At 40.4% G+C, this 14624-nt stretch overlaps 2 protein-coding genes across 4 annotated transcripts in view; both read left to right on the top strand.

Annotated features, from left to right (window-relative positions):
- Nucleotides 1-8711, top strand: part of HERC4 (HECT and RLD domain containing E3 ubiquitin protein ligase 4) — a 38756-nt gene extending 30045 nt beyond the window's left edge. For all 3 annotated transcript variants that reach the window (XM_065670954.1, XM_065670952.1, XM_065670953.1), the window contains 8 exons: nucleotides 362-529; nucleotides 653-796; nucleotides 2193-2359; nucleotides 2813-2879; nucleotides 3110-3192; nucleotides 5424-5607; nucleotides 6174-6276; nucleotides 7333-8711. In XM_065670954.1, the coding sequence (XP_065527026.1) occupies nucleotides 362-529; nucleotides 653-796; nucleotides 2193-2359; nucleotides 2813-2879; nucleotides 3110-3192; nucleotides 5424-5607; nucleotides 6174-6276; nucleotides 7333-7541 (1125 nt within the window). In that variant the 3' untranslated portion in view covers nucleotides 7542-8711. The remainder of the gene's footprint in view (nucleotides 1-361; nucleotides 530-652; nucleotides 797-2192; nucleotides 2360-2812; nucleotides 2880-3109; nucleotides 3193-5423; nucleotides 5608-6173; nucleotides 6277-7332) is intronic.
- Nucleotides 8712-13162: 4451 nt separating this feature from the next.
- The window catches only part of DNAJC12 (DnaJ heat shock protein family (Hsp40) member C12), a 38904-nt gene continuing 37442 nt past the window's right edge, over nucleotides 13163-14624 (top strand). Inside the window, exon 1 of the mRNA XM_065670956.1 lies at nucleotides 13163-13286. The gene's annotated coding sequence lies outside the window, so the exon portion shown is untranslated. The remainder of the gene's footprint in view (nucleotides 13287-14624) is intronic.

Here is a 14624-nt window from a genome sequence, read left to right as displayed (position 1 = left end):
GTGAGGTGTCCCTGCCCATGGCAGGGGGCTTGGAAGTAGATGATCTTGAGGTCCTTTCCAACCCCAACGATTCTATGATTCTATGATTTTAAACTGTACTCTAAGACTTTTCTGACCTTTTGCTAAGACTTCCTGAATATTAGCAATGATGAGGCTAATGGGTAAAGGAAAAAAGTTTTCTGACATGAAACATTTCCTGAGATAAAAGGAATATAAAGAAAATTTGGGCAAATTCAATAGCTTTCACAATGGCTAGTCCTATTCATGTCTTCTGCACTTGTTAAGACCTGACTAATGGCTATCTAATGTCGACAGGAATCTTATGTTACCTACTGACACTTCCACTTTGTTTTCCTCCCAGATGGCTGTTGATCAGGCTCACAGGCAGAATTTATCTTCTCTTTTTCTGCCAGTATTTGAATCTGTCAACCCATGCCTCATATTAATGGTACGGAGAGACAACATTGTAGGAGATGCTGTGGAAGTCCTAAGGAAAACAAAAAATGTAGACTACAAGAAGCCACTCAAGGTATTATCAGTACATACTGCTTAAAGTTTCTTTCACTGCAAAGCAAGTAACTGAGACTATTTTTGGACAATTTTTGTGTCACAATGTGGTTTTAATTTAGTGCTAACTAGTTGTGTGTTTCAGGTTATTTTTGTAGGGGAAGAAGCTGTTGATGCTGGAGGTGTTCGGAAAGAATTTTTTTTGCTCATCATGAGGGAGTTGCTTGATCCCAAATATGGAATGTTCAGGTATTATGAAGAGTCCAGACTGATCTGGTTCTCTGATCAGGTAGGATGAGATCTGTGGTCATTAATTTTCTTCGAACTTACAACATTTACATTCATAATGAGTGAACACAGTAGTTTGTGATAGCTTTATTTCAAGAGGAGAAGCTGAAGTCATCTCAGAAAAATGTTCATTTTTGTCATTGTGTCATGGTTCAAGCCCAGCCAGCAACTCAGAACCACACAGCCCCTCACTCACTCCCACCGCTCTTTCTTGTCATGCTCCCAGAGGGATGGGGAGGAGAATCGAAAGAATGTAACTCCCACAGGTTGAGATAGGAACAGTCCAGTAACTAAGGTATAATACAAAACACTACTGCTACCACCAATAATACTAATGATAAGGGAAATAACAAGGGGAGAGGATACAACCGCTCACCACCCTCCAACCAATATGCAGCCTGACCCAAGCAGTGATCTTGCTCTTTCGGGTAACTCCCTCCAGTTTATGTAGTGGGTATGACCTGCTGTGGTATGGAATACCTCTTTGGCTAGTTTGGGTCAGGTGTCCTGTCTCTGCTTCCTCTCGGCTTCCCCTCCTCCCTGGCAGAGCATGAGACTCAGAAAGTCCTTGGTCAGAGTAAACATTACTGAACAACAACTAAAAACATCGGTGTTATCAGTGTTGTTCCCAGGCTGAAAGTCAAAACCACAGCACTGCACCAGCTACTAAGAAGGAGAAAAATGACTGCTACTGCTGAACCCAGGACACATTGTTAGATCAAAACTTTTCCCTTCTGTTTTCCCCATTCCTCACTTAATCCTTACAAGCTGTCCTCAGCCCAGGCAAGTTTCGTAGGAAGAAGTGCCAGCTAGAGTAAACCAATTCCAAGAACAGGATCAGTAAATGAAGCTGGCAGAGATAAACTCTTGAAGTGGATGTTGAACAGGTCAGTGTTCAGTCACATTTATGGGTCCATTTTGTAGGTAGTCATCTAGTCATATTTTCACAGAAGTTTTGATCTTTGACTTTTTTGTCCTCTTTCAAATAAAAACACTCACTAGGGTGGCTGTATCACAAATGCCTGAATGTTAACGTTTCCACAGTTGTGTTTGAAGCCTTGGCTATTAACTCCAAAGGAGTCAGTAGTGAGCTCCTCCTCACAGGAATATTTTTTTGTAAAAATTGATGCATATTTAAGGCTGAATAATGCAGTAATAAGTCACTGGCAAAGCCAGAGTTTTGTTTCCTTGGGTTTCAGTGTCTCTTGGCTGGTTAAAACTTTAGGCTGTTTTCCTCAATACTTACATCTACATACAGAGTTAAAGAAAATATAAATTAAACTCACTCAGATTATACTGCGCTTTATGCTTTTCTCCTTTTTTTTTTTTTTCCTGGACTCTATAAGATGAAAATAACCTCTTTATTTTAAACCATCTTGTCTGTTTTCTGTTCTTAGACCTTTGAAGACAGTGACTTGTTTCATTTGATTGGTGTTGTCTGTGGGCTAGCAATATATAATTTTACTATAATAGACCTTCATTTCCCTTTGGCTTTGTACAAAAAGCTTTTGAATAAGAAACCATCCCTGGATGACTTAAAAGAATTGATGCCAGATGTTGGCAGGTAAGCGAATAAGAAAAATGAGTGTTAATAGGATGTAGTTTTTAATTCGGCATTTTCTTTCAAGAGCATAAAGAGAATGTGTTATTTTCACACCAACAGGATAAACAGCTTGGTATAATTTGCAGCCATCATGTCATTTGAGAAAGGATGCATGCTGTTGTTAAACACCTGCTTCTAAAGGCTTGGGTTTAATATTTATGTTTTCTGTTTTATTATCCTACAGTAATTTTAGGGGAAAATAATATTTGAAATTCGTACCTTTATGTTTTAGCCATTGATTAAAAGGAAATACCACTGCAAAGTGCATGTTAATGAGCTAATAAAAAAGTAACAGTAGAAAGATTTTATTACTTTTTTTTTTTTACTTGAATTATAAAAGCGTAAAGAATGCCTCAGAACAAGAAGTTAATCTTTCTTTCTACTGAGACAAGTAATTTGTAATTTATTTTGCAGGGGAATGCAGCAGTTACTGGACTATCCAGAGGATGACATAGAAGAAGCATTTTGTCTTAATTTTACTGTAAGTTTTACAAAGTTCTTGAAATATTTCTGATCAAGCTCATGAGAAGTATTATCTATCACCATCTGTTAGAACTGCCTCTGATGGAGTGTTTTGAGCAAAAGCATCAGCTGCTGATTTACATGAATTTTAGCATGTGCCTGCTGTTCATTGTGCTATTAGCTAAGTGGTGGGAAGAAGTACAGTATGCAGTAAACACAATTTGTACTGTTCTTGTTTGTTTTAAATAGATCACTGTGGAAAATTTTGGTACAACAGAAATTAAAGAGCTTGTTCCTAATGGTGCTGGTGTTCCTGTAGTCAAACAAAATAGGTGAGTTTCATGGGTTTACAGGGTAGTTCAGTGTTGCTGTCTGTGTTGGGAACATAACTGGCTTGCAATAAATATCCTGTTACTCTAATGTTGGAGGCAAAACTAGTTTAGTTGTTTTTCCAAGCTGTTCTCATTTGTATTGTTAAAATAGCTACTGTATTGTATTGACACTACAACAGGTTGTCCAGAGAGGTTGTGGATGCCTCATCCCTTGAAGTGTTCAAGGCCAGGCTCAAATGGGACTTTGAGCAACCTGGTCTAGTGAAAAGTGTCCCTGCCCATGGCAGGGGGGGTTGGAACTATATGATCTTCCATGGTGCCTTCCAACCCAAACCATTCTATGATTCTGTATTTAAGGATTTGCTAGTTGTGGAGAGGCTATCTAATTTTACTCAGAATGTGTAATACTTCTTTTTCACTTTGAGCTTAGAAATATTTTGGAGCTCTTTAGGGTCCATTTTGACTGCATGATCTTAATTTTCTAAGATAAAAATGGTCATGATTCTGCAGGAAGTTATATGTAACTGGAATTTAGTGCATAGTGATTGAAAATTCAACCTTGGTGCAATTATTTGTTTATTAGTATGCAAACTACAAGTGTGTGACAACTATTTATATATGAAATATTTTTTCAGAGAAGTGTTCCATTTGTAGAGCAGATAAATTGTTATCTAGTGCTATTGTTGGAAGAGTGTGTGAGAGGTGGGATTCTTTATATATATATATATATATATGTATAAATCTGGTGGTTTGTCCCTTTTTTGCAGAATACTACCATTTTCATATCTCTCTCTGTCCATTCCTGTCATATTCCTGTCTGTTCTTTAGTCTTGGTGAATTCTTTGTGCTTTTACTTCTCCCACAGTAAAGGGGCAAGAGCATACTCTGAGAATAGAATGCATCCAAGTTATGCATGGTAGGAACGAGGGAGGAAATGTACCCATAGGCATGTTCCTAGAGGGCAAATTTTTGGCAGCATTTTTTTTATAACTGGCTCTTTTTTTTTTTTTTTTGTAACTTTCCTCATTTTAGAGGAAAGAGTTTGGGGAGGTTTTGTGTGGGTAAAATCCTTGCCTTAAAGCTGGGGATATATAATTTTGTGGTACTTCAGCATGATAGCTTTGAAGTTTCCTGATGTTGGTCTGGTGGTCTGCCACCAAGTGGCAGTAAAATTAGAGCTGAATTACAAGAGAAGTTCCAAGGTATCCATGTAATGTATGCAGCACTGTCATCATCTGCTGTCTTGGACCAGTGAAGAATTCCTGTTTCTGAAAATCCAAATAGTCCATGATGCTTGAATTCATTTTTAAAAAATACTAGCATAGAGTATAATAATGCTAATTGTTTATTACTATGAATTATCTCTGGAGCAGCCTTTTCTTCCAGGGTTAGTATTATACAAGTTACCTGCCTCTCTGCTAATTACATGGTGCGCATAAAATGGGTATTTCATTGAGTGCTGGAAGAGAAAGAGCATGATTCACCACTCCCTCAGTTCATCTTCAGTGTTTTCAGTTCAACCATTTTAATAGATGTGTCATCAAAATGTGTTCAGATAATTATTATTATTATTTTAATTGTTGGCGATGCTATTTGAGTACTGTGGATGTTGTTCAAATACTTCGGGTTTCCACAAAGAATGTGTGTTTGGTAGGGTAGCTAATCTGTAACTGAAGTCACTCTTGCCAGTGTAGAAACTAACAATGTTAACTGGGATTGATTAAAAGGGAATTAACTGGTCTTTCTGCTGTAGAGGATTCAAATGTCTGTTTGAAGTTATTTGCATTTTTAGTGCAAATGTAACTTTTAAAAAAACAGCAGAGCTTGACTAGTCAGTTTCAGGATGCTGCATGTAATTCAAGCCTTTGAGCTTGTTGCCATTCAGTCCGATTTCGCTGCAATGCATACAAATGAGAAAAATGCCTCAAGTAACACTAAAAGTTACTATTTTGCTGTTGCACATTATGGACACTTTGTTAGTGCACAGTGGGTGTTAGGGGGCATGGTGGGGAAATACATTTGTGTCATTTTCATTGAGGTTGTCTTCATGATGGCTGTAACATGAAGAAGATCATGTAATATGGTCCTTTTTGCTTAACTTCCTATGCTGTGTTCTATACAGAGGTGGCTCCCGTTTTATCAGTAGAAGGGTGAAATACATGATTATTTTTTTGTTGTTGTTGTTTTTTTCCTTCTCCTTCAACATAATTTATTTTTTCTTCTCTGTACAGGCAGGATTTTGTAGATGCATACGTGAATTACATCTTCAATAAATCTGTGGCTTCCTTGTTCGATGCATTCCATGCAGGCTTCCACAAAGTATGTGGTGGTAAAGTTCTTCAGCTCTTCCAGCCCAGCGAGTTGCAGGCAATGGTGATTGGGAACACAAATTATGATTGGAAAGAGTTGGAGAAGGTAAGAACCATGGTTAGCTATTTGTTTCACATGCTTTTGCATCTGGAGAAGAAGAATAAAACATGTTCTTTTGAACTCTGTTTTCATTAATATGACTTCCAGCTTTGATTGGATTGACTGCATAAGTAAGGAAATTTTTTTTTTTTTACATGTCAGTGAATGAAGAGTAAAATATTATTTTATATATTTTAAATATTACCTTCCTGCTTAAAGTTTGTCCACCTAATTTCTGAAGGAAATCAGAAGAAGATCCACATAACTAAAAGGCAGCTCTAGATAATGTGTTAAATTAGAAGGGGGAAGTGAAAAAAATGCGTATAGTTTATGCAAGTAAATATTCCTGCTTGCCAAAACTCACTGTGATACTTTGTCTCTACTTTATTGGGATTGAATATGCTTTGGAGAACCTGCATTTGTCTTCATCGTTGAAGTCAGAGTGAACAGCTGAAGAAAAACAATGTCACTTGCAGTATCCCTTTACACAAACCACGTTCTTTCTACTTTAATGTCAGATTATCCCACTAGTTCTACATGCAAACAATAACCTGATTTCCTGCTCATTTTAGAATACAGAATACAAAGGAGAATACTGGGCAGACCATCCTACAATTAAAATATTCTGGGAGGTTTTTCATGAGCTGTCTTTGGAGAAGAAAAAACAGTTTTTGCGTAAGTATTTGAATCTACTTTGCAGAAGTTGCTAACTGAACAGGAGCACTGTGATTTTAGGCCTGATAAGGCCTGGTGAGAGGGCAGACATCCATATTTGTCTGTAATGTGATCAATTTTATTTGGAAGGAAAGAAAAAAAGTAGAAGAAATTGATTATGAGCTTTTTTTCTGATTTTGCTTGGGTTGCCCTGAGTAATTCTGGGTGTTGGGAAGTTATAAGATCACAGTGTACCGGAGCAGCATTGAATGCAAGAATAAAAACAAAATCAACTGCCACCCCCCCTCTCCAGAAAAAACCCCCAAAATCAAAAAGAAACAAAACCCCAAACCACCTAAAACCCCAGCAACCTAAACTGCTGGTGTCATCTGCATTGTGACTAGGAATTCTTTTCTCTGTTTTGAGCTAAGGTTCACTTTCTGCGTTACTTTTTCATTACACATAAGTTGAATTTTGGAGCTGTAGCTGGTTGTTAACACACCATGGTACTGATACAAGCACAGAAGTGCAGGGAAGAGAAAGTTACTGAAGCTTCCTGTGAATGAGCATTGTTGAGAATAGATCATAGATTATTTTTGAATTCGGATAAACTTCATATTGTACGAAGTAATTCTGTGTATTTACAGGATGCCTGCACGTGCTCAGTAAAGGTTTAGCTAGTGGATTTTAAATAACAAAGTCTGATGTATGAACAATATCTTGCTATTTTCTCTCTTATTTTTTTTTTTCATGGTGGTTCTTGGGTGCTTTGTTTTTGTTTGGGTTTTTTTTGTGGTTTGGTTTTTTTTTCCTCTTTCCTAAGACTGGTTTCCTATGTTAAAATTAAGTGTTTTCCTTTATATATCACCTGTTGTGTTGCAGTTAAGAGTCCGTGTGTGAGCTGGAGATGGGGTTAAATCATTATTCCGTGGTTTTCAAACTTAGCAGAACAGCTTCAGTGTGAAAAGCTAACCCTTGTTGGAATAATTAAAAAAATGCAAACAGTGATTGGCAGAGTAGATATGACAGAGACCATCTTAAACTACCTTCAAGATTTTGTCTGTTTTTTCTTGGCAGTGTTTCTGACAGGCAGTGATCGTATTCCAATTCTTGGAATGAAGTGTCTTAAGCTAGTCATCCAGCCAACAGGAGGTGGAGAAGATTATCTTCCGGTAGCTCACACTTGCTTTAATCTTCTTGATCTTCCAAAATACACAGATAAAGAAACCCTGAAGTCTAAATTGATCCAGGCTATAGATCACTACGAAGGTTTCAGTTTAGTATAACTTCAGAAATGAGAGTTCTGTGTAACGTGGGATCATTAAACTAACTCTTATGTGTCTTTCTTGTGGTGGTAAGTTCAGTGGATTACATGATTGAGTTGATAATATAACTGATAATCTGAGAAAATGTTCAGTGGTACGGATATTCATGGGAGCCAAAACACATTAACAAGAATGAGGAACTGTCTTAATGCATACCTTCTTGTACAGAACCATGTGGGTTTTGCCATCTTACAATAAAAACAAGAATATTGTGAATGGGAGTCAAGTTTCACTAACATGAATTAACATTTCTCCTTATGCAGACAATTTGGCGTGTGAGTGCATGAGAGACTTGCTTAAGTTTTTCAAATCACTTAGTAAGAACATTTAACTTTTTCCCTGATAAATTCACTTGGTAACTTTTCATTTTGTAAATAATAAATTTTTTGTGATAAAATAATTATGTTCCAACAGCAGTATGGTTTCTATTGCTTGTAATTGAATATGAGCTTATTTTATGGCTTTTAACAGAAAAAAAAGTGACTACTCTGATTTCTGAAGATATATATTTTTCTGATTTGTTTTAAGAACCTTAATACCAAAAGTGATTGTTTAAGAGACATTCATCTTCACAATGTACAATCCATGAAGCAGTCACTTAGTGCCGATAAAAAAACTGTATACAATGGCATTTTCAGTATGTGGATGGACAAGCTGACTTAATACACTGTTTTATTTTTAAGGACTGATTCTGTAATTAAGTGGACACAGTTACAAGAGGTTAATTTATCATTTGAAACCTCTGCAGCCATGTGTCAAGAATACAGCTTAAAAGAAAAAGATGCACCAGACAGTCGTTGCTATCAAGAGGTTAAACATTTATTTTTAAATGCTGAAAGCGTAGTTTATGGTTTCTAATAGAATTTTCACTTTTTTCCAGAAAAATGCATTTGAGATAACTCTTTAACACCCCCCTTCCCTTTTCTTAAGATTTTATTTTTAGTATAATTGCCCTGAGACGATTGTGCTTAGCTGGACACTTTTGGATTTGACTTTCCTTCTCTGGTTAAATTCCAGACTTTGTGGTGTTAATGCATATGTGACTTGCAGCTGTGAAACAAATATTTATTTTTTTTAGATTTTTAAATGCAGTGAAAAAATTCAAGCTATAATAAAAAACTCAAATGAAAACCTTTGTTGGTTGATGTGTATGGATGCTTGCATCATGCATATTTCTTCAATTGGAGAGTAACTTTTGCATATATTAAATCAAGAGTACAGCTAGGATATACCAAGATATCAATTGAAAAGCAGAGAGATTAATTCATTGTAATAAATTGTATAACATGCAGTTTCTGTGCTGGCAGGTGATGTGGATAACATACAAAACGGTTGGTACAGTGAAAATAATTCTCTTTTCCTTAACACTGTGTTTTTACAGCTTTCTCGTGCAGTGTCACCTCTAGTAATATCTTTGTATGCAGCCCATACTCTGTCTTTTCCAGCATTTGTTATTTGGTTGGGAAATTCTCCCTCCTGTGAAAAACAAAAGAGCAAATATTAAAGCAGCTTTGTCTTACTTACAATACATGGAAGAAAGAAAAGGAGTGAAAATAAAGTGTTATTCCTCATTTTACCAGGTAATATTGAAACACTGTTTTTAAATTGTGAAACACCAAGATTGCAAAGGCAGATATTTCAAACTTGAGAAGTGGCTAATGTAAAGCTCTCTTCTGGGTTTTATTCTTGTGTTTTACACAGTCAGGAGCTGGGTTTTTTTTCTATGGGACTGTTGCTTCATTCAGTGTACACAGCTGATGATGTTCACTGAGGGGTTTTTTTATGCTTAATTATGCAGGGCCTGATACAGTCTGTATGATCTAAACCCAGCACTGTATTTCCCTATGGGACTTTCTCAGATTATTGCTGTATTGGACTTTTCACAAATATTAATTGTAAAGATGAGTAATATTCTTATGCTGTAGATAGGAGGGTCTGAGACAGAATCCAAGTCATAGTTATTGGACACTTGCCAATTTTTGGTGCCTAATTTAGGATGTACTAGAGAGCTTGGATGTCCTTTATCTTTGAAGTGCAGTTATTGTTGACTAAAACTGCAGCAATTCCTTCATGTTACTGCAAAAGTTTCTGCACTATCAGCAAGACATATTTCTTACTGTCTTGGAACATTAGTAAGTGTTGGGAGGGTTGGGGGGGGTTGTCGAATGTTTGGTTAAATGTCATGTTCAGAACCCACTGGCAGAGCAGGGCTAGAGTCACTTTCCTCAGGACAGCATTCACCTGAGACTTTCTGTAATTTTGGCCTTGATTTTGTCCACAGCTGCAAGAAATGGAGTTGGGTCCTACAGAGCATGGTTGTATTTGCTAAATGCTCCTGATTATCTCACAGGTGTTAGCACATTTTATACAGCAAGACAGGTGCCCTGTGGCAAAACAGACATTATCTACATAACAAGGTAAAAGACTTCTGTGTAGTACTAGAGTAATTGCTAGTTATTATATTACTTCCTAGTTATTATATTACTTCCTTCAAGCAGTTTAATGCTTTCTGCAATACTTACATTACTGTTAGTTCTGTTAACAGTCTTAACGACCCTGTGAAGGATCTCTACATAAGCTGTACTCTGAAGTGTTTTCTCTGGCTGGAAAAAGGTGGGCAAGTCTCATTCTGCATACACTATTTGATGCTGTGCATCATGTGAGATACGGGGGAAAACAAATCCCTTCCGTATTCTTAGCTAAAGTATTCATGGTGTTACTGAAGAAAGCCTAAGGCCTTCCTCCTTGTCGAATCTCCAATTAGGAAAGCTTAAATGCCACTTTTAAAAGAAGGTTGATGCAGGTAACTGGGGGATAGCAGTAGTTTGGGCTGCAGTGGGAGCATAACTTGCAAAATTTCAAAATCTCTGAAGTATTTTTATTTGATAATTAAGTTAGCATCTTGATAAAGATCCGGGATTATCACTGGAGAATGCCAGTTGCATGTCAAACTTATATCTCTGTTGTGGCTACTGAAGGACTTGTCATAGAGGTGCAGTTGTGTACTAGGTTTATTGTACCCATCACATTAGTACAGGGTTGAAGGTTGAATTTGCATGACAGAAGTACGCAGGTTGTTGCAACTACATGTACAGCAGAAGTGTGTCCCTCCTGTTCCAGGGAAAATCTAAAAATGTGGTTGCCCTGTGAGTAGAACTATTAAAGCAACGAGCCCTGCTTAAGCGTAATGACTTGTCTTCTTTGGCTCTTTATGGGACTTACTGCTAATAAGGTGGTTATTAATGTAGGACATCAAACTGCTGTATTAAAAAGGAATTTAATTCATCACATTGCTCTCTGTTGGAATAAACTTGATTTGTCAGGAATAGATGAAGTATAATGAATGAAATGTACAGAGTTTTTTATTTAAAAGCGCAGGATGTTCTGCAGTTAAGATAAATACTTATAAATACTTAAAAGCTTTCTTTTGATAATACAGGGTTTGGCTCGATAGGCTTGTGTATATACTGAGTGTTACAAGAATGGCTGTGTTGACTTTCTCCATTGTGCAACCAGACCTATGTACTTTTGTGTTCTGTGTACAAATGTTTAACTCAGTTCTGGGGGTGGTGGTGGTGGTGCTGACAACAAAACATTTGTTTCCCTTGAAAAGTGATAGTTCCTGTTGATTATAAAGTGGGTATTCCTTAATTGGTAGGTCAGGCTGGACTTTGGGTGGATCAGTTTGTTTTTCAATACGCTGTTCAGGTTTATGTTGACTAAGTTTGGAACAGTAACTTTAAAAACTTGGACTTTGAAAGCTCAGAGCATCCTTGATCACCTACCGTAGCCAGATTTATTACCATACCTTAAAGCCTCGAGAAATCCCCGTGACTGTTTTCCTGGAATACACTGCCTGGAATACCCACAAGTCTCTTACTGTCAGTAGACTCAACACTCTTGAGCACATCCCTTGGCTTTGAACATACTTCACTGATCTTTTACAAAACAACAAAATAACATTTTGCTGATGCATGGAGCGTGATCAGAGAACATCCGTGGGTAGCAGTCAGTGTAATTTTTCCTCTCCAGCCAAAGGCACTTGCATCAGTCTCAGATTATTGGAAAGGAAAATGAGGTTTGTGAATCTTGTGCCACATATAAAGTACAGAGCTATTATGTTCAGCACAGTGTGTGTGGTGCTAGTGGGGATCTTTATCATACTAAGTCTCCAGGGTGGGCTTATTGACAGGTCATACCCCAAGCATGTGAATCCCAGACTGGGCAGTTCCTCTAAGGGCTGTGCATGTCTACAGGTACTCGCTGCTTTCCCTCACGTGCCTGGTCCCATGAGGAATTGCAGTGAGGAAACATAAGATGAATATTATGTGAAGACTTTGACTTGAATAGAATGTGAAAGTTCAATTTAGTTCCCTTTTTTGAACAAATACACAAGCTTTTTCATTAGAAGAAACAGAGCTGTTAGACCGCAGCTAAAACCCAACTTCCTATAGAAATTGTATTTGCCATGGCTTTGAAAAAAATTAAAGGTGAAACTAATTCAATTATTTCTGCCTTAATTCTGCACAGAGGTGATGTAGGTGCACCTGCTAGCAGCAGTACTTGAGTATGGTGGGAGCTACATCTAGCATCTCCACAAACTTTGAGGCTCTTCACTGGCAAGGTATGAATATCCTAACACACTCTGAGGTGCCAAGATTAAATTCGCAATAGCAAAGGGCGAGGGTAACCGAAGAGATCCATTGTATCTTTAGATGAGAGCATTGCTGGAACAAGCCCACAGCAGTGATGATGGAGCTAGGCTTTTTTCAGTGATATCCAGTGATAGGACAAGGGGCAATGGGTGTAAACTGGAGCATAGGAAGTTCCACGTTAACATCAGGAAGAACTTCTTTACTGTAAGAGTGACAGAGCACTGGAACAGGTTGCCCAGGGGGGTTGTGGAGTCTCCTACACTGGAGATATTCAAGGCCCGCCTGGACAAGTTCCTGTGTGATGTACTGTAGGTTACCCTGCACTTGCAGGGGGGTTGGACTAGATGATCTTTTGAGGTCCCTTCCAACCCTTGGGATTCTGTGATTCTGTTTGGGGTGTTCTGTGGTGCCCGTGCACTGTGCTCAGGGTCCAGCACTGCAGCGGGCTGCATTAAGGTAGTGGTCAGCAGAGCCCGGTGCCCAGCAACGCGTAGATTTCTGTAGCCTCCTCCCCGTCGGTGGCCGGCAGCGAATGTCTGAGCAGTGCTAAAAGTTGGGGTAGGAAGGCAGTGATGCCCCATTGTAGGGGCTGAGAGTGATCATCTTTACCATACACTGCTGCTAGAGTGGCTGCTGCCTGGAGCCCAGCAGGGGGATGCGGGGCATGAGCGGGCTGGCTCGGTGTGGGCGCCTTCGAGGGCGGCTTTACGCAGTGCAGCTGGGCCCCGAGCAGCCGAAGCGGGAGCGCCGCGGTGTCGGGCTCCTGGCGGCTGCGGCGGCCGCGGTCGCTGGTGTTGCAGCGTCCCGTCCTAAACCCGACCGGTGCTGCGGACACCGCGGGCTCGCCCGGCGGGAGCGGCGCCGCCTTGCAGCGCTGCCCCTGGCCGGCAGGAGGCCGCTCACCAGCGCCCTCGCTTCCCCGAGTAAGGCGCACGGCGGGTGCGTGTGGAGCCGAGCGGCGAGCTGCCGCCACGCGGCCCGGCCCGGCGTCGCCGGGGCTCGGCTCTGCCGTCCCGCGGGTTTCCGGGGCCGCCGTGTTAGGCGGCGAGCGGTGAGTGCGATCTGGTTATCCCGGGCTCCGAGTGCGCCACCCGCGCTGGGGGAACGGGGATCCCGCTGCTGGGGCTGTGCTCGGGAGCGGTGCTTTGTTGCTTGGCGGTACTGTGAGTAACAACTGAAAGGTGTTTCTGTGCTGGATTTAAGGGCTTTGTGATTGTTTCCTTGTGCCTTTCAAACACTCATCGGGAGTGTCTAGAAGCTGCGACTCCATTTGTAGTTTGCCTGTGTTGGCTCTGCCAGTGACTCCCTCACGGGGGACACTGGTGCAGGGGCAACTCTGAGCGGGGCTGGGCTGCACCCCAGGGCCGTGGGGTGGCTGGCAGGGAGGGTGGTGTGTCCCTGCCTCCCCGAGAGGAAAACCAGCGGTCCCAGGTCTGTGTCTCTTAAGAAATTTAGTCCTGTGAAGACCTGTGTATCTGCTTCCACCATCTCCAGGGCAGGATGAACATGCACAGTGGATGTGCCTTATGAGTGTTTGCTTGGTTTGGTTTTTAAAGATCCAGTATAAATAGCCCTCCGAAGCTCTCTGTTTCTGTATGTCACTTGAGAACTGCTGTACTGGGTTAATTTCAGGTACAAACTTTCTCCACCTGTAGCTTACAGGAGAGTGTAGGGAGAGGAAAATACTCTTTTCCTTGGAATCCTCCTCAAGGAGCTTCAGGAGGCCTGTCACACCTGAATTTGACCAGTTTGTTTTTGAGGCCACTTTGGGCTCTCCCTGCATCAGGGAGTTCCACAGTTCCTGTGTGATCGTTTACTTCACTGCCTCTGCTTTCCTGCGTGTTCAGCAGGATTGTCCTTCATCCGTGTTCTGTTTTCAGCTGGGATAGAGTTAATTTTGTTCCTAGTGGCTGGTACAAGGTTGTGTTTTGGCTTTAGTCTGAGAACAGTGCTGATAACGCACTGAGGTTTTAGTTGTTCCTAAGTAGCACTTACCCTGATCGAGGACTTTTCAGTCTCATGCTCTGCCAGTGAGGAGGGGCACGGAAAGCCGGGAGGAAGCAGAGACAGGACACCTGACCCAAACGAGCCAAAGGGGTGTTCCATACCACAGCACATCATGCCCAGTACAGACACTGGGGGGAGTTGGCTGGGAGGAGATGGATTTTTGTTTCTCTTTTTGTTATTTGCCATCTCAACCTGCAGGTGTTTCCTTCTTTGGGTTTGCCTCCCCATCCCACCTGGGGGTGTGGGAGGTAGGGAGGAGTGAGTGAGTGGCTGGGATGGTAAATAGCAACTCCTTTCCCATCACGCACTGTTGTTGACACTATTACTGCTTTTCCTACTGAGCCCTAGCAGCCTGTTTGTGTTCTCAGAATAGCTGCGCCAA

Source organism: Lathamus discolor, chromosome 3 (assembly GCF_037157495.1).
Source record: "Lathamus discolor isolate bLatDis1 chromosome 3, bLatDis1.hap1, whole genome shotgun sequence".
Lineage (NCBI taxonomy): Eukaryota > Metazoa > Chordata > Aves > Psittaciformes > Psittacidae > Lathamus > Lathamus discolor.
This window is presented reverse-complemented; position numbering and strand designations above follow the sequence as displayed.